A 21,936-nucleotide genomic window follows, 5' to 3' on the forward strand; every position below is an offset into this window, starting at 1 on the left:
AATTATTTTCCCATTTCCCTGGTTTAAACTTTAATGACACTGACCGTGCTCCAAGCGCTCATAGTCTGAGTCCAACAGGAAGTTCTTGAAACGGTTGGAGTTGTGATGATAGGCCAGGAACTTTAGATAATACTGATTAAACTCAAACTCCATAGGATGTTGGTCCAGAATCTACAAGGACATTGAAAAAAAAGAAGAAGAAGAGATTAAGACAGCTAGAGGCCGGGAGGGAAAGTCCTTGTGCGTGTCTCCATGTGTGGGACAGCTGAGGATGCCTCTGTGCATCGGCTTCACATCTCTCCAGCGTGCAAACAAGAAACAGGAAGGAGAGTCTCCTGTCCCCTCAGAGGTCAGTAATATCACCACCCGCAGACAGTCCAGACTGGACTGTGGCTCTATTGTTCCCATCCAGAAGGGTGAGGTGGCCGACAAGAGCGCTGAATATTTGAGGCCACCTGGGTCTGCTGGCAAAAACAACAGCTGTTTGGGAGATGAGGCACTTCTATTTTCAGCTCTTGTCCGAATCTCTTCTCCCTTCCCCTGTTTATAACTCTCCAGACCCCAGAAATGCCGCCAACCCCTCTCGTTTGCCAAGCCTACACTTTCAAAAGACAAATGCAGAAACTATGCGTTGATGTAAGTGTATGGGAGTGGGTCTGTGAGACCTCAGGAGACACACACACAAAAAAAACCCACAGCATTCTTCTAATTTTGCATTTCTGAGAGGACAGAGTTTTCTGGTCCTCAGCTGTGGGGGATTCATTCTTAAATCTCCCCCCCCCTCCCACCCTCCCAATGCCTGAACTACACCCAAGTTCTCCCCTCTTCCTTTCTTCAATCCCCAAAACTGCAATCTTCCACATGCGGCTTTAAACAAAAAGCGAACACTGAAACACACAAGAACAGACAGCTCATCTCTGATCACAGAGGTTACGGAGCATCTGGGTAGCAGCCTCTCTGCACACGCTTAGGTGCAATAAACTGTAACACATGCAGCTCTGAGAGGTGCCTAGCTACACAAACATCTAATTAATGACAGCTGAAAAGCTCAACTTCTCTACTTAGTTTTGAGGAATCTCATGAGCTCACAAGCAAGTCATGAATGAAGTTAAGAGTCACGGAGGGAAAGCTGAGGAGAGGCACGTAGCGGAGGACGAGATGCTGGAAAGGTTCTGCAGTAGAGAGGCGCGAAGCTCACCTGGTGCACGCAGTCCAGAAACTGCAGGAAGATGGGAGTGAAGCCGCTGCCCTGGCTGCTGGGACTCAGATTGCTCCGCTGGCTGAATTTGTGGCCGAAGGAGAGCCACTCTTTCTCCAGGAGCACCTGGAAACCCTCCAGGGTTCGATAGAAGGGATCGCTCAGCAGCTGGATCAACGAAACAACCTGAGAAGAGAAACAACAGATACAAAAAATAAAGATCAGAGCATTCATCAGATCGATCATTATCAAGGTAAATAACTTCACACCTGCATAATACAGTTTCAGGTTCTCATTAGAAATGCAAAGTCAAATTGACCCTGACTCAGGAAAGGCTAGCGGGAAATTTACAAATCTTATTTCTTTTCCCATCAGTGACAGCATCTGGTTGCTACCAGGGCAGATTGACACACACACCACATTACTGAAAAAAATAAAGAAAACTTAAAAGCTGCCAGTTAAACATAAAGTCAGACTGGGCACAGTTATAAAAAGCCAATTAAAGGAAACCGTTTCCTACAAGGTAACGTATAAAAATGAACCATGGAAATGTACGGGGTATATTTAGGACGTGAGAGCAAAGAGAGTTTAACTATAAGCAGAAAACAGGAAGGCTGAATGAAGTACAGACAAGTTGCTCTTAATTTTATGCTAGATTTGTCAACTTCTGTATTTCATGCAACATGTTGGATTTGGAGCTCCCTGAAGGAAAAAAAAACACAACTTAAAAATATTTTAATCTTTTTTTTTGCATGTAGGCGATTTCTAAAGACGCAAGAAAAAGAAAATTTGGTCGTACTTCAAATTAGTATTTTAGCTACTAGCTATTTTTGCTAAAACCCTAAACTGCACATGCAAACAATGAACTGACCACCATGCAACATGCAGTTCTGACTTCTGATCCTGAGAGAGCATTTTAAAAGAAAATCAGAGCATTCTTTTACGCTGATGTTGCGCTAAATGATTAAAATGAAATGAATGGAACTTTGACATCTCTTGCTGAGCACATAAAGTATTGTGGTCATGTCTCTTTTCTTGATGTTACAACCCAATAAAATGGCAATGCACAATGAACATATCATAGCAATGAAGTAACTGAATTTTTCACATAAATTTTTACTCTCCGTTGCCAAAGATCGTTTCAAAAACAATCTGTAAATGATATATGCTTTATGCTACACTGCTATTCAGAAATATATCAAGGTTATTAGTGTATTTTGTAATTTGCATGGACAGGCAAAGTCCTGATAACCATCAAAAATCACCCTTCATCGCTGGACTAATCAAACAGACTGAAAGCTGTTTTATTACGTTTATGCAGAACCTGTGATGTATCAACTTGCTGAGCCGCACCCATAGCTCTCAGCAAACCTAACGCCGTCACACAGCCTTGATCAGAGGTGCCTAAGTCCAGTCCTCAAGAGCTACTATCATGCAAACCTTAGATGCATCCATTACCAACACCAACGAAATGAATAGCTTGTTACTAGACGTCTGCAAAGCTGAATGACACCCTGAGGAGGGGATTCAGCCGTTTGATTCAGGTGTGTTGGAAAAGGGATGCAGTTTAAAGCAAAGTAGCTCTTGACTAAATATGGGCTTGACAATCATCTTAAAAAATAAAAACAAAAGCCAATTTCTCAATATTTATTATCGAAACCACTGAGGCACACTTGTCCAATTTTTACTAAACAACTATTAAGAACCACTTGTCCATACATGCTGTGTGGTTATCCTGCTTCCCTGCCCGCGTCCTCTGAGCTAATGAGCCCTGACGCGTGTCGAATGAGCAAGAAACAAAGTTTAGGCTTTCCCTTGTGAGGTTTACTAGAAGACCCTGCGCTAAGTGGTGAAAAAAAAATATCTTGAGCTTTAAATGAAGCCTCTGAAGAAGTGCGATGAACAGTGTGTAAGAAAAAAAGAAAGCAAAAAAAGCAAAGACAGTTCTGTATCCTGTCTGCTGGGTGCCTATGAAGTGAGGCAGGGAGAGAAAAAGCATATGGATCCCATTTGTTTGTGCCGGGGCCGAGCTGGACCTGGCCTGTTGGAGCCGGCGGCCCATGGAGAAAGATGCTCAGGGCCGAACACGTGCCGCACATGAGGGAACCTCAGAGCAGCAGCTTGGGGCCTTACAAGCCTCATAAACACATCAGGAGACTTACATGAGCGCAGGTCACCATGGAAAACATGAGCTCAGAAAACAAATAAAAAATGCTAAGATACTGACAACAGATCAGCACTTAGACATGTTTACATACCTACAAAATCAGAACCATGAGCCCAGAAACCAAGATTAGATTTACGACTGATTTAGTGAAGCGAGGTTGAAATACTTGAGAGTTTATTATCATATCTGGATATCAGAGTTGCAGCCGATCAGAGGATGAGCGGGAAGAGGAGAAACGGCATATTTATGAATCACACATGGCTGCCTCTGAGGTGCGGTGTGAAGGTACTTGTTTCTGCTTTCAATCTCTATAAACCACTCAGAAACAAAGTGCGACAAGACAGGATTCCTCAGCATGGCTGCGCAAGCTAACGATCTACGGGAAGCTCTCCACAAGTAAAACAATCAGCAGGAACCGAAATGATTCAAAGAGGCATTTAAACCAAAGACATTTTTGCGCAACACACTTGCAGCACTAATCAAATCACACAAATCCTCACTGTAATGTGGACAGCACATGGAAACTGGGTGTCTCACTTGAGATCTTAATCAGCAGAGATCTGCCAAAAGTCTTTCTGGATCAACTGATCTCACTCTTTTCCTCACATCTGCATATGTTTATTTGTGTCGCTCAGGAAGGCATTAATGCAGCTCTCTCACTTGTGTGGTGATGTCCCAGCCGTCCTCCAGGCTGAGCAGGATGGATGAGCCGCTGTCCAGAAGCTCCACCAGAGACAGGGCCAGCTGCAGGATCTTGTGAAGCTGTGAGACATTGACATATGTGCATGTGAGCAAATATAGACACATTTATCCACCATGGACATACTGCCATGTTCGGTCTAGGGGAAAAGGACTCATTCAGCGCTGCTAGTTTCCCACAGATTGTGTTGTGTGCCAAGTGTAAGGCTGCAGGGGGCCAATCAGATGACTAGCATGCTCTCAGCCCTGCTTTAAGAATGTGTTTCCTTTGGGAAAATGGCTTCAGAGTGGATTTATTCACATAATTTATCCATGATGTGAATCTGCTATACAGGATGACCCTTTGCTTCCCACATAACTTTCAGCCGGACTCCAAGTGAATATCCGTGTTGTAGATGTGTTGACTGTCAGTCACCTGCAGCATCCACTCAGATTCTTCCAGGGCTTTGAGGAAGGAGTCCTCCGAGTCGGAAAAGGGGGCGCTGGGGGCACAGGCCCTCAGCAGCTTCTTAAATGCAGCTTTCACCTGACGCGCGTCTGCAAACTCCACTGGCACCAGTTCACAGTTCAGGGAGGAGTCCAGTCTGAGTCCCTGTGTTGTGTTCACAATCAAAGGCAAGAACAAGATAAATTTAAATGCTATGGATTTGTCTTTGTGATATTAAGGAAACCTATGTTTAATTATCTGAATTTGTCATTTGTGGGTAGTTTGTGTTAACAAGCACCTGAACGCTGGTACAGTATTACATAGCTGATGGGTGTAATTTCCCAACACTTACCATAACTGTAAACTCTGGTAGGTGAACATTATGTTAAAGCAGACCTACTATGCAAAATTCATATTTTGCACTTTTTTATACTTTGAACTGCTTCTAAAAACAAACCAGGCACTTAGAAAAAAGACTTCCCTGTTATTAAGTCACAGTTGACGGGCACTGCACCGTTACTTAGCAACCATAGTCGAGCCCAGCCTGTTGCCTGGCAACTCAAGCTCAGCTACAGCATGTTTGGCCAGCTGGTTTTACCACTGTATGCGCTGTACAATGGCTGCTGGAAAAGGGAAGTGTTTGGTTGTTGACTTACTATCCAGAAACCACTTGATGAATTCTTGTTGATTGTGGTGGAGGCTCCACTTCTGCTTTTCAAAGATGTTTGGTTGTACAATTATGCATGTGTTTGCGGCCATTTTCGCTTGTGAGTGTAAACGTTGAGTTTTGGGGCATGGCCAGCAACAGCTTATTTGGTTTAAAGTGACAAGAAGTAATAAAACAGCCCTTTTGAAAGTTCAAAATAGGCAGAACTCAGCAGACTAAAATTTCACTAAGAATGATTTTGTGCTAAAAATGGAATGAACATATTTTGTATAGCCCATAGACCTGTACTAACTGTTTAAGGAAGCATAATAGATCATCTTTAAATGTTCTGCATGCTGGGCTACTTAACACTCTGCCATAGCTTTCAGGCAAACATCAACAGAAACATACATGTCAAATCGCAGGGAAGAAATATGATTTCTATAGATCACGACAACAATATGACCACCACGACCTTAACAGCTAAAAGAAATATTTCAACCTGTGTTCAAAGTAGATTTTAGGTCAAAACAGTATGAATGAGCTACAAATATTTGTGAAAAATAAAACTTATCGAAGCTTCTGGTTTTCTCTTTCTCACCCTGAGATGTGACTTTTCTCCAAAGATGTAAAAGGCGGCTCGATGCTTTCGGAGTTGAGCCTGCAGACTGCTGCTTCCTGCAGGGGGCGCCAGATCCTTCCCTGCCAGCCTGGCGCCCACGTCGCCCTGTGACGGGTGCTGAGAGAGTCTGCCGCTTGAACGCAGACTGGCCCACATGCCTGCAAAAAAAAAACAAAAAAAACTTGCATACATTCGCACACATGCAGGAGCCGGCTTGTCTGAATGACACTAATGTACACATGCTGTCAAATACACTACGACTGAATAATGAATAACGTACGACATGCAGACTGCATTCACATGCACAGCCGTTCAATTTGGATTATATAAACACCTCAGTGTTCTGTGTCTGCCAGCAAAGCAGTTGCCTGTGCGGATCTGAGATATTAGAAGCAGAAGTTGCTGGAATTCTTAGAGAGTCAACAAGTCTACGAACCAATATCTACAATAGCCAGCATGCCATAACGTCCAAACATCGTAAATCACCATTGAGAGAAGTGATTTTTTTTCCCACAAAAATCACTTTCAGTCCTTTTGAATTTCATTCATTTTTCCAAACGCTTTAAAGCAGACAAGTTTTATAGGAGCTTTTAATCGTTTAAACTAAAATCCCTTCAAAATATGCTGAAGTTTATTTTGAAACATATCGAGTTTTATAAGCTCTCTGTAAAACTTTTCAAAGCTACTATCAGCTAACTGTTTACATTTGAAGCCAGACCTGATGACAGGATTAAGATGCCGATGTGAGCCCAGTTATAAACAGAAAAACACTGGCGTCACACGTACAGCAAATATATCTGCAGGATTTCTATTCCCTGGCATGCACCTTTCTTGCTTGCTTAGTTGACGTGTCTTCTCTGAGCTGCAGGATTTTCATTACGTTTGAGTCTTGTTTTATGACAAATGGCTTCCTCTCCTTGTCGTTTTGGACCCGGCTCGTAGCTGACCACAGCAATGCTGAGCCAAGACATGAACAACAGAAAAAGACCACATGAAAGCAGCCACTCTTGCTTGTGAAAAACCACAGCTCCCAGAGGAGCAGCCGCAAAGTCAGCCATGATTAGTAGGATGTTACACAAAGGTCTAAGCCAGAGCTGTGCAGCAGAATGAGCCATGTTATTTGACCTGGTTAGTGAGCGTTTGTGTAGATTAGAGGGAGCAGAGAGGCTGAGGCTCTACAGATGTGTTAGAAAGGAGGGGAAGCAACAGTTTCACTATACCTTGATTGTGGATTCTTTCCTTAGTGGCAGGTTTTTGGTTTGGGTGAGCAAATAGTTTGTCTCTGTACTCAAGCACTGGGATGTTGTTGGGTACAGGAGAGAGGATGGGGCAAATTAACGTCACCATACCAACCAAACCTACAACCTCACACACACATGCAAACAAACAGACTGGGCTACATGTAGCAACAAATCAAAATTACTTTGTTTTAATGACTGGGAAAATTATTGTCATACAGCGGCATGCATGAATGAATTTTCCAATGTTATGATTGGTGGAGTCTAAAAAAAAACCAAAGACCAGATTTAGGTTTATTTTATGCAGAGAAGATGTGACGTGTTGTTTCCTAAGAGCAGTGCATGATGGCACCCCGGGCGAGCGCCCGCCTCCTGGTATCCCAGACACAGCTAATCACATACCCAATCATCATTAAAACCCTTTCTGTAAAAAAAAAGCATTTTTTAATATCGTCACAATTTTTGCCAAAAGTGAATCATCTTTTAGCAAAAAAGAAGTATTGAATTTTGTTTGCCAAAATCACTTTTGGCTAAAAAACTGAACAGGATGAATGGATGAACAAATATTCGCATATAAAAAACATCAAAAGATCTACATACACTGTATAAAAAGACACCACCTTCTTTCTTGCAACGTTTGATGTTGATTCAAGCTAAATGTTTTGTCTGAGGTCAGGCGAGATTACCAAAATTACTTCAAACCACCATAAATGACAACATGATTACATGTTTTAAACATTTTTTAAAATCAGATTTTAAAAATAAAATTTACATGGGAAAATGACAGTCATAGTTTTGGTCCCACAGAAAATCTCAGGTTAAAAACATCTACGTATCTTTTTATACAGTGTATACAAACATCTAGAGTAAAATGTAGAGATACCAAAAAAAAAAAACACACAAACAATGTTTGAAGAGTCTTTAAGAAAATGTCTAAATAGTTGAGTTTTTGCACAGCTAGATCAAATGCAGCCCAGACTCAGTTGCCATTTTTTTTATTGAATCATAAGTCACTAATCAAATATAAATTCAGCCACCAGCAGTTTTTAGGATAATTACACCTTACACTGTGCAGACCACACTGTTAACTAGACATGTAATTAAGCAAGTGAAAACTCTTCTAATAACTCTTTTGGGTGTCATCGTGCCCCTCTCCCAGTTTTGCTGCTGTGAGTAAAAATGGTTTAGCAAACAATTTCAGACATTTTCATAAAGATAGCATGACAAAATGCTTCTAATTTTGCAACCAAGCAAAGAAAACAATCCTAAAAATTAAAAACTTAATTATATCTCTAGATTGCCAAATATTTTCCCAAGGCATTTTCTTATATGTGGTTTTTGAACCTCAGAAAACTGGGAGTAAAGCACTCGCCTTTACTCATAAGACCAGTGCAAAAAATTTAGGAGGTGATGTGTCATGCATCCACTAGTGAGCTCAAAATCCGCTGAGTCAATCTGAACAATATTTTTGCCTTTGACCTTTGTACTGAATTGGTGAGTAATAGGTAAGAAATGCTGACTCTGAGACAAAAACACTGTACTGAGATTTCTTTCCAAGAGTTCAAATTCCAACACAAGCAGTCACAATAATATAACAGCTTAACGGTACATTAAGTCTTCATCTGGTAGATAGCATTACAGCAATGCTAATGAGTCTGGAAAACTACAAGCAAAAAAACAACAAAACAAATGCCATTTATAAATTTCACCCCAATGAAATATCAATATTTCTAGAATTTTCTCACTACACAAAGAAGCTTAATTTTCCACAAATGAAGAATTTAAATTTACTGAGCTATTGAATTTACGCGGATCTCATAGACGTGGTGTTGACGTGACACTTGTGTTTCATGTTTCACCTGGCAGCAGAACCACACACAACACTGAATATTTGAAAAGCAACGTCAAACACGCACCTCCTCTGGTGAAGCTGTTTGAGAATGGGATCTCCAAGTGGACGGGAGCCATCTTTGATAATCGCGATGTTCTTCTTTCACTGCCTGAAGGCAAAAGAGTGACACAGCAAAGAGGATGTAAACACAAGTCGCACGCTACATGTATAGAGTTTCAGAATGAGAATTAGATGAAAACTGCATCCTCAGTATGTCTACATAAGCTCATAGAGCCACAGCAAAATCTGCTTGTTTGTTTTTTTACCCTTCTGAAAATCCTTTCTGATCCAAAAACAAGAGTTATTTGAGCTAAATGTGCAGAAACTGTCTGGATTAGCAGGATTCAGGCGGGGCTGGGAGAAGTCCAAGATGAATGAACCGAGGAAAGACCTTAGACAGTCTGGTGATTCTGACATAACCTTTTATTGTACCAATTTCCTTTTAAATCCCTTAAATACAAACAGTCTCCTTTTCTTTCTCCGTCCCTTTTACTGGACACTCGCGCGCGCGCACACACAGACATAGACATAAAGATAAGTCATTAAAGATAACTGCTGACCAGACTCAAAAAGGGAGAAAGCAATTACCTGAGAACAAAGAAAACAACACACAAATAACTTCGACAATTGCTGCTGTGCACCTTCTTTTTTATCGGAAGAAATGAACTCTATGTGGCCTCTTGTCCCTTCAGAAAACAAGCTTAGTTTTTTTCCCACGGGAGCCCCAATGCTTCCCCTTGAAGCTAAATCAGGTCAGGTTGGGGCAGCAGGCAGCAGAGAAGGCAGCTTAACCTGTTGATATTTACTGATTATTTTTTAGTTCAGTTAAAATTAAAACTTGTTTTAATCTTTCAGTTCAGAATATTGTTTGGTTTTATAACAGTAAAAGTTTTTTTTTTTTTTTTTACCTGGCAAACCAAGAACAAACACGTGTCAAATTGTGATATGATCATTTATTGTAATTTTGGTTTGTGTGTCGATATCATTGACCAACAATCTTCATATCCTCACTCACTTCCAAGAGCAGCCTACATTTAATAAATCTGCCCCAGCTTCACTTCTATGGGTTAATTTCTAAAGAGACATGGAAACAAGTTCGGGTCAGAGTGTGTCTCAGTTGGGAAACCTTAAGGTGTGCGAGCAGTCCGACTGGCAGCAAAGGCAACAAAGACTTTTGTTCTGTTTGCTTTAAGCAGCCCTTTCTCATGCCCCCCGCTTTGACTAGGAGCCATTACTGTTAACTGATAACATTATTGGCCTTCTGCCATTTTTATGCTCTGGTTTTCAGCTCCTGTGCAAAGCAGGCCAACTGGTACGGCTCTATATGAAAATCCATCTTTACTGCTCTAGCTGGATTATAAAAGGCTGGAGAGCCATAATAACATCAGACTGCAGCAGTTCGTCAACATACAAACAAAGTAGATTTTTTACACTACAGTAAATCTAGAAGATAAACAGAGGCCAAACATTGTCAGCAGTTTGTCATTAAAAGCAGATAATGTTATATACAGCAAGGCACAAAGACATCTGATTATCATCAGCGTACGGTGTAATTTAGTTTATGATTGTATGTGAAGAATTAGACGACGATTACAGGATAAAAACGTAAACATATATAGTCTAAAATGTTTTTCACACTATATTGTAACCATCACTGGTGGTACTTATATAGCTTGTAGTCAGACATAGCATTTGAAACAACTATTAGAAACTCAGAAACTTTTCAAAAGAAAAATTCAGAAGAGAAAATTTTAAGAACTTTCTTCTCCAAACTTAAAAATACCACAGAGAACTGGAAACAGCTCCTGGTGAATATTTGTGCTATATAAGTCAGACCTTGGACCTGGAAATGACATCAAGCAAATAAAACCAAGCTTCTAGATCGAGGTTCAAAAACTAGAGGAATTTGCTAATTGATATTCTCAGTGTCCAGCCTATTGTTAGCAATACAAACTGCTAGCAAAGCATTTCTCAGCTGTAAATAAACATTACAGCCACATGTTCAGTAATGAAGTTGGTATAGCACTACGTGAAAAGATCTGACCTAATAAAAATGGTAAAAAGTTCAAACAACACTTATTTACAGCAGCTATAACCAACATTCATATGCAGGGCAGCCATAATGGATTTTGAGGTTGAGGTTGGTAAGAAAGAATTTTCCTGAATAAAACTACCTGATGATCAAAAATGTGTCACATATTTAAATCTGATCATGAAGTGCGAGTGGATACTAATATATTTAGTTTTCTCTTTTTTGACACCAAGGCAAAAAACCCAACAACCTGATAAAGTCTACAATGGGCTTTGCTACGAAGAGTTTAACAAACCAGTGGTTCAAATACTATTTTACCTGGTGAAAGGCCGATGAGGGAGCGATTGGACAGGGTGTTGGTGCCGTTAATTTTGAAGATGGTTGGGATGGAGTCAAGGATGGCTTGAAGGTACTTCTCCTGTTCAAGACTACTGGATGAATCTGACGAGGAGGCTGGTGCTGAAGACGAAAATAGAAAAGACAACCACTTTAATCAGAAAACTTGTGTTTTCTTTTGCAACCATGGTCACGTTTTTGGTGTAATTTTTGCAAGTCGTAACCCAAAGTAGCAATCTAGCAGATTTATTGCCAAAAAGCTCAAGTTTCTAGAATTTTCTGTGCCTCTTAGAAAGCAAACCCACATGCTGAGGAAGTGTTCTGTGACTTGAACAGCCCCACCACACTCTTGCCATGGAAGCCTCCTGAGCGCATGAGCACAGCTTTGGTCCGCGGATGTTTCCAACACACAACAGGCAGACGGTTGTGCCTGTAACATCGTGCTACTTTGTGTAAACTGCTGTCTTGCACGGCCTGAGGTACAACCAGTAGCCCTGGGTAGCTGAAGAGAGTGGGGGGAAAAGCAGAGTTCTGGTGTGATTCATTGGGGGAAAAACAAAGTTGAAGAAACTTAGGTGATCAGAGGGCAGCCGTACCTGCGGCAGAGGGAGTAGAGTCTGTTCACGGCTGTGATCCTGAACTGGTCGCCTGATTTGGAGCGAGACGAGCTGACCGTGATGGTCCCCAGACCGAGACGCTGGTAGTCCCGGAAACAGGACTGCTCCACCAGCTGCTCCATGGTGGACTTCTCAGATGCTCTCAAAGTGCTGCAGGGTGGTGGTTCACCGTCGTCGGATACTAAATCCGACATACAAAAACACAGAATTACATAGAGTAAACTTTATCCCAGTTCATATCTTTTTTTTCACAGTGAATTCAATATGTAAAAACGTCTATTTTCCCACTTGAAATGTCATCATCTTCTTGCCAGGTCATCCGGCTGCCTCTGTCGGCCTTCTTCAGCGAGCTCTGACTACCTCGGCCCATCGTGATCTTTCCTGCCCTCTTCGCACCTTTGACAAGGGTTTTCGACAGTGTTCTGTGAGGAGAACAGAGCAGAGTTTCTATCTGAGGCTTCGTTTCATTACACGTTTGATTTAAAACATGGCATTTCTGCCCTGAGTCTGCAAACCTTAAGCCAGTGTTTCTCTCTTTTGGTTTAGGAAGGATCAGCTGAGGAGCTGTTTGTCCTGCCGCAAACGCAAATGAGCTGAAGATGGACTGAGGGTAGCGGATCCTCTGCAGATGCTTCCTGAAGATCTCCACCACCTCTGAGCTAACCTCCTCATCAAAAGCTACTTTTATTAACTGAAACAGAAATACAAAAAACATGATTATTTAAAAAGCCACAATTTTTTAACAAAGTATCAGACGCCAATATAAAAATTTACTCTAGAAGACACAGCATGTAAAGTTCTGGCTATGAGCCTGTGTGTGTGTGTGTGTGGGTTCAACAGCGTACGCAGAGCCAGTGCAGAAACAACATCGCACACAGGCAGAACAACTGGACTTAGTTTGATCTGTAAAACGACAGGAATGAACCATAAAACAATTTTACAGCAGAACAAGTAAAGAGGACGAAAACATGCTTCACATAAACAGCTTTTTGTCTTTGTTTCTGAGAAGCTTGTAACATCGCGACCACAGGGATTTTTAAAAGATATTTCACACTCAGTGGAACTCCTTCCAAAAGTATGAACACATCCGTAAATTTCAGGTTCCTTTTTTTGTTGACAGACATTGCTATCAGGGGATATAAAAACATCAAATTTAAGTGAAACAATAGAAAATAATATAATGCTTTAAAAAAAAAAAAGTGGGTCTTAACAATCAAACTCTCAACTCTGAGCTGCTGGGCTGTGATTTCACCACACATTCCTAGAAAAAAGGTTTACATACGATGAGTACATCGCTCCGGCCGTTTCCAGAAACTTCAACCAAGCTTAACAGGGTTAAGGTCAGATGACTCCGGCAGCCATAACATGACTGATATCAGCGTGGAGGAGGATCAAAGGTCAGCGCCAAAGAGCAAGACACACTTGGGGCCTGTTATTCCGTAGGATGGAGTAACCCAGCACTGCAGGTGATCGCAGGATGAAGGAACGTCCACATTGGTGGACTTCCAACACACATACTGGCATTCAAATAACCATAAAATTGCAATTTGTACTCCCTGTATCACACTGGCTGTTACAGAGTTGGGGAGGAATTTGATCCAAATAGCTCAGTCAGTTCTGGGTTTAAGACTCTGTCTCAAGGTGGTGTTAAGAAGTGGTTTCTGAAAAGATACGCAATCTTTTTTATTGGATTCCTACAAATGTATTTATTTAATTGATAAACTATGAGAGTGCACCGCTTCTTTGAAGCTTTTATAAATTACACAAATATATATTCAGCCACAATAATTAGCTGGCAAAGGAGAGTTAAAGGACTTAAAAGGAAATCTTTATTCAGCAGTGTAATCTCATGCAGGCAATTTTCTAACAACTCGACCTTCAATTACCTAAACTAAGGAGAATTCCATATAAAGTGGCACCACAATAGTCTGTAATTAAATAAAGTACTGGAGATGGGCACCAGCACCCCTCCCGACCCCACTAATTGACAAGGGTGTAAAGAAAATGGATGGATGGATTTTTTTATTTATTTTAATCACTCTTCAAAATGGGAAAGACAGGAAACTATGCCATTCAATTAAGGCTGTAAATTGCTACAGTGTAGATGGATATCTGAAATTGGATAAAACATGATTAATGGTGGGGCTCGATTAAAATGTCCAATCAAGTTAATTGCAGGGCTTTCATTAATCACAATTAATCACATTTTAACCAAAGTTATACATCGACAAAATAAGCAACATTTTAAATTCAAAAACCGTTTCTGCTGCTAAATTATTGAATAAATGGGCACAAGAGCTTAATAAAAATATTGATTATTCGTAATCAGTCATTTAGGTTATTCAGCAACATGTTTTGCATTGAGGTGGCATGTTGAGCTTTAATAGTTTGGGCGTTGGGCTAACTCCTCCTTTCTCCTTTTTGAAACAAAAATTATCCTACAGTGGGCAAAAAAAAAGGTTTTGCCATCTGTCGATATTTGCAGATGTCGCTTGTGCGTCAGATATACGGGTGTACCAGAAATACAGCACATGGGTTCCAAATGGAACCTTTTTATATAAAAACAGGGAATAATTGTGTTAAAATCAATGTAATTAATTTAAATGAATGCATTAAAAGTTCAGGCTCTAAATGTGACAGCTACTTGTCAAAACTTGAAAGTATCGACAGTCAGAGCAATGACTAAACAGTTTAGAACTGGGCCAGTGATAGACAAGGCTGCAGAGGGAAGTAATTTATCTTGAAAAAGTTTGAGAAAAACGGTGAAGGAGGAAAGAGTGGCATTTCGAGGTCACAAAAGCAAGCAAGAAGCCAACAAGGCAAAGAGGAAAGAACAGTATGAACTATCCTGCTGGCAATAGTAAATTGTCTAAAGAATTAGCAGCAGGCCTCTCAATAGTTGTGGTACCTGTGATTTGTTAAAACTGTTTTGTTTGGATTTTGTTCCCACTGAAGAAATTAACTTGCAGCAAAATATGAATGTTTCTTACGGCGAGCGTCCTTAGCAGGGTTGCCAGTAAGTGTGGTGCCAGCTCTATGAAGCACTTAATGTTTGCATAACGCCAAGCCTTTGAGAGCTGACAGAAATGATCTGTGCAACACTAAATCGCACGATTCCTGCTGATAATTTAGTTCTGAGCAGCATCTTGCTGAGCTCTACACACCAACAGTTTAACAACCAGCAAAACTAGGAATCACCTGACAAACGTGCTCGAGTGTTTACCTGAAATGATGCTGAGCGGAGCTGCAGACCTTCCTGCATGTTCTGCTGCAGCTGGTTCTGGATGCTGATCTTCTTCTCTTTGGTCAGCGTGGACACAGGGAACGCCCTGATGACCGCCTGCTCCCCCACTGCACAAACACACAAAGATCAGGAAGAAAAATTAAACAGAATTTTAAAATCATTCATAGCATTAAGAAAATCCCTACATGGCACTGGATATTCTATCACTATCTGCAATGGTATTATGTAAATTATACATTTTCTGCTGCAATTCGGTGCGTACCTAATGGATCATGAGGAATGCCTTTGAAGATGATGCGGTATGTGGTAAGAAAGAGAGCCCCCTCTGCTGGCAGGATGTGAGGGCCCCCGAGGAGGCCCCCGGTGGCCTCTTCCCTGCCGTCGGGGTCCAGCAGCACCCGCAGCCCTTCTGACACCACCTCCTCTCCAGGAAGCAGAGCTGGACGAAGAATCTTCGGCTGATGGGAGAAACACAAAAACCCAGCACATTATGCAAAAAGAAAACAGGCGCCGTACCTGTCTACAGGCACGTCCGCGCTCCAGCTGAGGCGTTTTTTTTATTGACAAGAAAGCACTAAAACTGGACGGCTAAGCTGTGAGATTTGCGTCACTGAATCAGATTCAGGAAATAAATTTATCATCATAATGTCTAATCAGAGCACCATATGGCCTCTTTGGAGAGGTCTTAAACCTTACGTGCAAAAACCACCATGCAGCATTTTTAAAATTATCCACAAACATCCAAGAAAAACAATCAATTTGCAACCCTATGAGGGGAATAATTTCCCTTTTCAATCTCTGCAGGAGAACTCGCTCAATTGTGCCTTATTAAGAAAAAAATGTTGTTTGTCTTGTTCACTGAACTTAACTATTGATTTTCACATTATGTTTTCGACATCTGGACAACTGATAAGAGGTATTTTGCACATGTAGAAAAGATTTTAGCAATAATTATATTTAGAGATTTACATTTAAGTGGAACTGAAATGCATGACAAAGTGCACACTTTCGTTTTTGTTTATTCAGTTTTAAATTGTGAAAAATAAAAATGGAAATAATTAGAAAAATTCAGAATATGGAATTCAGAATATGAATATGGTCAGTAATTATATGAATGTTTGTTGAAATACTTTTCACATGGAACAATCATCAATCATGCATGCACTGGCCTATCCAGTCGAAAGAAAAGAAAAGGCGAGTCCTGGTTTCCAAGAAATATTTAATAGCACTTCATGTCTATGTAGCTGAAGCTCTTCCCATTGATGCCATTTTTGTTCAGTTCTTCTCTCATCCTTGAGCAGTGGATGTTGACCATAAGTGAAGTTAGTGAGGCCTGCAGTGCTTTAGATGTTGTTCTATGTTGCTTTATGACCTTGTTCATAGAATATTGATAAATAAAAGAGTCACTGCCGTTTCATGTTTTCACTATTTGTGGAAAACTGTGTTCTAATCTAGTCCCAGAGTCACAGAAAGGACTCTGTAAGCCTTTCCAGACTGATACATGTCGATAGGTTTCACAACTTTCGAGATATTTTAGCCTACTTCATGTTGTCAAATGGGTAGTGTTAGATGATTTCTTAATTGTAAAGATCTGAGAATTAATATTTCCCAAGGAGTCAAGTTGGATTTGAGCATTTTAACAAATGAGATCTCAATTAACTTAAAAAGTGTTTATGTACTCGGGCTATATTTGTCTTATATTAATTTGAATTTGATGAGGTGAAACACTTAAATGTAAAATAAAGAAATTTTGAACACCTTTTGATCCATTGTGGCTTACAGAAGTGCACTTTAGTGGTTTGTTCATAGGACTGATTATTAACCAAGACGAAATGGTCAATTTCTTCAATTGCATGTCTGCACTGTCGCCGTTTTACCTCCTTTTGACCTGCAGAAACATTCAATTGTTCCACAGTTCAAAATCTGAAAGAAAAGGGACATCAGCTCAATCAGAGGGTTTCCTGTTGAGGCCACAGTCGACCTAAGGGAACTGAGGTCTGGCCCGGAGATAATTATAGCCTCTTGAGTCTGTCCTTGAACGAAAAGTGGGACAGAGAAGCAGAGTCCCCGTGCACCTCATTACTCCTGCAAGCTAAACGATCCATTACGGCTTCTAAGTATTATGACATCAACCATCCAGGTGAATCAAGACTCTTGAATTTGTTGTGGCATGCTTTCTAGCAGATTCTGGCATATTCTTAAGAGTGGAAGTTCTGTCTCACATTAACACGTGAGCAGCAGGCAGAACGTGCATGTTGGTTTCCAAGCTGCTCCCAGGACAGTAATAACATGACGTTTGTTTGTGTGTAATTGTAGGATTTGTAGAGAACTGGCAGACATATGGCACAGCTGGGTCCACAAGTCAAAACATAAAGCGCGCTGTTGCCTGGATAAAAAAAAAAAAAAAAAACTGTATGTGACTGGCGCTCTACAAACCAGACTAAATTTAGAGGAGGCACGAAACGCACCAAGAGTTGTGACGCAAGTAAAATACCCTTTCTAAAGATAATGTAAATTCAGATCACTTACTGTTGCCCATTTGTCTGGTAACATTTAAAATGACATGGCCTTGTCTGGAGAATAACATCCACTTAAAAGTCCAAGACAAATAAGAAACCTTTTGGGTTCTAATGCAGCATCTGGTTAAAATTAAACTAAACACATAAGCACAAACCCCTAATAGGCCTCAGCCCTTGTCAGGCATGGTGGTGTGACATCATGACTTGGTCACCTTTCAGTTACAGTATTATAGAGTTAACTATGCTGCAAAGTACCCACATGAGATCCAGATGATACAAATATGTTGAATAAGTTTATATTGTGCAAGTGTACTTTTTTTTTTTTTTGGCTTAATGTTGATTTAATAAGCCCATTAAAGCGTCTAAGCCAGGTTTAGTTGGACAACAATCTCATTTAAGCTGCTTCTACATATGTTGTAGGACAGGAGCTTTATTGCAACAGACTGACTGCGTGACATGTGTGTATTTGAATGTTGTTGCTACAGACCACTAGTTCAGAGGAGCCTGCAGACTTCACATTAATACTTTAATGTCATGCAAGGTTTTCTACTATATTTTTAAATGATTTATAGTGAGTGAGAAAGAGACAGCAAGTATTCTGAAGAGAATACTGTGATTTCCGGATTTTAAGCCGCTACTTTTATCACAAGCTTAGAACACCGCAGTGCGGCTAATATACGGCTTTTTATCAACGGGTTTTGAAAGTCTGGACTGCAGCATGGACAGCTGTAAGAGAAGTGACTGGGAAGTGCGAGTCAGGTTGGTGAATATGACGATGAAGACGACGACGACTTTAGTGGTTTTAATGCGCAGGTGGAAGACAAAGACAGTAATCAATAACTTGATAGGCTGATGTATTTTTATTAAGTAGCCATGTTACAGGCACATACTGCGTATTAAAAAGTAAAAAAAAAACTATCTGAGTAAATATCTCATATTACAATATGAACACCTGCGACTAATAGTTGAATGCAGCCTATATATGCACAAATTTTTTTTCTTGCCAAAGTTAGTGGGTGTGGCTTATATTGAGGTGTGCTCAATAGTCCGTTAATTACGTTACCCTGGGAAGAAGTGACTTTTATTTCCAAATTGCAAGAGGTGAATTGAATTTAAACAGAATCATAAGTAAAGGAGAGTGGGACTAATATTTAGCAATTATTACAAATACTAATTCCTTGTTTTCTCATAAAGAAAAGTATAAAGAGTCAGACTTTATACGTGTGTCTGACTGCAGGAGATGATTAGGTTTTTAGAGTAAACAGGGGAGCAGCTCTTGCTCTGCAGCACGGCTGAATCATATTTTCCAGCTTTAGGAGAGAACATCAAAATTGAATTTGTTTTATGATCCTCTTTAGCTTAACATTATTCAGAGTAGAGTCACAGCTTTAATTGTACAAAGCCCTGTGCAGATATAAGCTTTCACGCAGCTCAGTGGAGAGGAACACACTCACCTTCTGAATAGGGGGCAACCTCCTGCTTTCCCTATGAACTGCCTCTAAAGTCTCCATCTGCATCGCTACGATTCCTGTGGGTCAGACACGGGGATCGGTTACCCAGAACACACACTACAAGTGCACACGTCCGTGTGTATCCACTTTCTGAGGCTGTCTGACATGTCAGGAGTTAATGAGCTTATACATTTCTGTAGGCGTTGGCATCAACTCATAACACATGCATCTACGAGGTACGAAGCGGAGGGAGTCTGGGATGTGACGGAGTGTGAATGCTGCACCTGGGATCATGCAGTGCAGGCTCTTGATGTGCTCCTGGGTGACGCCGCTCTCCGTGCACACCTTGTCGATGAAGCGGGCAACAAACCTGACCACGGAGTTTGCCGTGTCGCTGTTCTCCGAGTCCTCGAACCCGCTCTCCGTGTCGAAGCTCTCGGCCATGCTGCCAGCGATGCTGCAAATATAAATGATGACGCAGTTGAGATTAAGAAAAGGTCACGGGGCCGCTTCCAAGAGTCGGGGCTGCGTGCTGACAGATCGCACATTTAAACACGCGCCCCGATAAAGAGCAGCGAGCGGCCGGGTGATTTTTCAGCGAAGCAAAGCGTTGATGGCTGGATTTATCGCTCCAAACTGGAGGTTGTTTCACATGAGAAAGTGATGCAACACTCTCCCCGGGACAAATGCTGCATGATGAAATCGAAATGTTCCCTGAGAGCAACAAACAAGTCTGGGATGAAAATGTAAGACAAAACACTTCAAATATTTTCCACATAAATAAATCCTTGGCTGAAGCATTTCTGTAACTTCCAGAAATAAATAAAACTGGATAACATACTAGCATTATGTTATTTTTGTTGAAATTGAAATTAAATTCTGCACAAGCCGTAACAAAACGAAATATCGAATCATTGGACACAATTGTGAAATTCATACTTCGTTCCACTTTTAATAAACACCCGCGGGCCGGTTTTTCCTGTCTTAACTCCCTCCACAGTTACAGCAAAACAGAGGAAAAAAAACTAATTTAGTGTGGCCCATTCAGGGAAGTACGAAGGTGGATGAAAACGAGCCACATTCTGTTTTATGCAGGAGAAGCATAAGCCCAAATGACAGATTGAAGTCGGAAACAAACGAAGCACAGCAGCCTGTTTGGCCTGAAAAGAAGGTATCATGTAGACTGTGAGTTATGAAACGTCCACCCACAGACTTATCATCACCTTGTTTAATAGAAACTCACATCCTCCCAGATCCTGAAAACATAACTTGAGGTTTCCTCCAGCAGAAGCCGATTGCTCTACCTTACATCTTCTGAGCAAGCTTAAATCAAACTCTGACTTTGTTATGTTTTGTCAAGGAAAAATATTATAAATCTGCAGACCAGCTGTGCCTCAAAATAGTTTTTTTTTGTGTCTTCAAAGATCCAAATTCAGTTTTTAAATGTTGATTTCATAGAACAAAATAAATGTCCCCTAATAACAATATTGGCAATAACTAATTCCGACTGCTCTCAAGCGTTTGTACTATGAACAAATCTTTAATTCACTTAAGAAGAATTTTGACCAACTCTACTTCCCTGATTTGTTTTAATGCCTTAAGATTACACATTACAGCATGAATGGTCTGCTTAAGCCTCTCAATCAGATTTATGTCCGGAACTTGACTACACCTCCTACAAATTTAATTAATTAGATTAATTTAGTTGTTTTTCAGCGATTCAGATGTGGACGTGGTGGTGGGGTTTAAATCATTTCCTGCTGCATCACCCAAGTGCACCTGAGCTTAAAGCCACTGAAAATCATCCGTTCAGGATTTTTCTGGTAGGAAAATGAAAATTGACTTTTCATGCAAGTTTTAATGGAATTTTGCATTAAAGGTTTCACTATTTACTCAATAATGCAAAGCTGACACTTGTAATTAAATTTTAATGCAACTTTTAGTGCACCTTTGCATTAAAAGTGTCCTTATTTGCCAAATGACACTTCATGACAACAGTCGTAAACATTTATGAAGAGTCATTCATGTGTTATGTCATGTTTATGACAGTCTCAAGTCAGTCTAATGCACACCCGTTCAAATAAAGTGTTACCAGATCTCAAATGTAAAATAAAGCCAAACAGGAAGAAATCGAAGCATCGTCTTGGTCCAGAGAAGGAAATCCTGACCTGTTTGTCACAATGCTGTTGCTGCCACTCTCCCAGTCAGTGACGGGCGCGTTACGCAGGAGTTTGTTCTTGCTGGTGTCCAGAGGAACCAGCAGGTAAACCATAAGGTTGGCGTAGTGGATGGCCTGGCTGAACACGGTGTTCTCCTCATTCTTCACCAGCTCCTGTTGCTTGTCCTTGCTGAGACTGGGCCACAGGCGCAGCTGCTGCGCCGCCAGGTCCATGGCTGTCTGCTCCTCATCACTACCTGCAGCAGACTGGGAGTCCGCATCCTGCAGAGCCAAGAGTAATAGATACAGCTTCACTCCTTGGCTCCAATCACGCTAAGTTTGTTAAAAATTGTTTTTTTTTGTTTCCTTCAGCTATAATTCACTGTGGATCAATCAATTCATCTTCATTGAGAAAAGATTTAGAAAGCACAGCTCAGACATTTGTTTTTTCCTTGGTGGCGGAGATGGCTCTCTTTTCTTCTGGGGTGTTCAGGTACAGGGCCCGGATCTGACTCTGGACTTCACTGTAGAAAGTGGCTTCCCAGAACTGCTGGTTGGTCCAAATGGGATGGTCCTGTATGCAGGTGTAGGCAAATTGGTTCACTCCAGCAGCCAGTCTCTGCAAGACAAAACAGAGCAGAGGTCATCATGCAATACTGAAAAAAAAAAGAAGTTAAGAACACATTATCTG

General features: G+C 40.9%; 1 protein-coding gene across 7 annotated transcripts in view; it reads right to left on the bottom strand.

Moving 5' to 3' along the window:
* Positions 1 to 21,936, bottom strand: part of sbf2 (SET binding factor 2) — a 118,151-nt gene that overhangs the window by 6,789 nt on the left and 89,426 nt on the right. For 6 of the 7 annotated variants that reach the window (XM_008405274.2, XM_017304015.1, XM_008405276.2 and 3 more), the window contains 18 exons: positions 21,685 to 21,864; positions 21,256 to 21,527; positions 19,372 to 19,544; positions 19,091 to 19,164; positions 15,380 to 15,575; positions 15,097 to 15,224; positions 12,389 to 12,564; positions 12,162 to 12,295; positions 11,853 to 12,054; positions 11,562 to 11,758; positions 11,239 to 11,379; positions 8,914 to 8,997; positions 6,980 to 7,054; positions 5,739 to 5,917; positions 4,480 to 4,656; positions 4,026 to 4,127; positions 1,199 to 1,384; positions 45 to 171 (listed from right to left, as the gene is read on the bottom strand). In XM_008405274.2, the coding sequence (XP_008403496.1) occupies positions 45 to 171; positions 1,199 to 1,384; positions 4,026 to 4,127; positions 4,480 to 4,656; positions 5,739 to 5,917; positions 6,980 to 7,054; positions 8,914 to 8,997; positions 11,239 to 11,379; positions 11,562 to 11,758; positions 11,853 to 12,054; positions 12,162 to 12,295; positions 12,389 to 12,564; positions 15,097 to 15,224; positions 15,380 to 15,575; positions 19,091 to 19,164; positions 19,372 to 19,544; positions 21,256 to 21,527; positions 21,685 to 21,864 (2,803 nt within the window). The remainder of the gene's footprint in view (positions 1 to 44; positions 172 to 1,198; positions 1,385 to 4,025; positions 4,128 to 4,479; positions 4,657 to 5,738; positions 5,918 to 6,979; positions 7,055 to 8,913; positions 8,998 to 11,238; positions 11,380 to 11,561; positions 11,759 to 11,852; positions 12,055 to 12,161; positions 12,296 to 12,388; positions 12,565 to 15,096; positions 15,225 to 15,379; positions 15,576 to 19,090; positions 19,165 to 19,371; positions 19,545 to 21,255; positions 21,528 to 21,684; positions 21,865 to 21,936) is intronic. The other variant, XM_008405275.2, reaches the window with a different exon arrangement.

Source organism: Poecilia reticulata, linkage group LG3 (genome assembly GCF_000633615.1).
Source record: "Poecilia reticulata strain Guanapo linkage group LG3, Guppy_female_1.0+MT, whole genome shotgun sequence".
In the NCBI taxonomy this organism is placed as follows: Eukaryota; Metazoa; Chordata; class Actinopteri; order Cyprinodontiformes; family Poeciliidae; genus Poecilia; species Poecilia reticulata.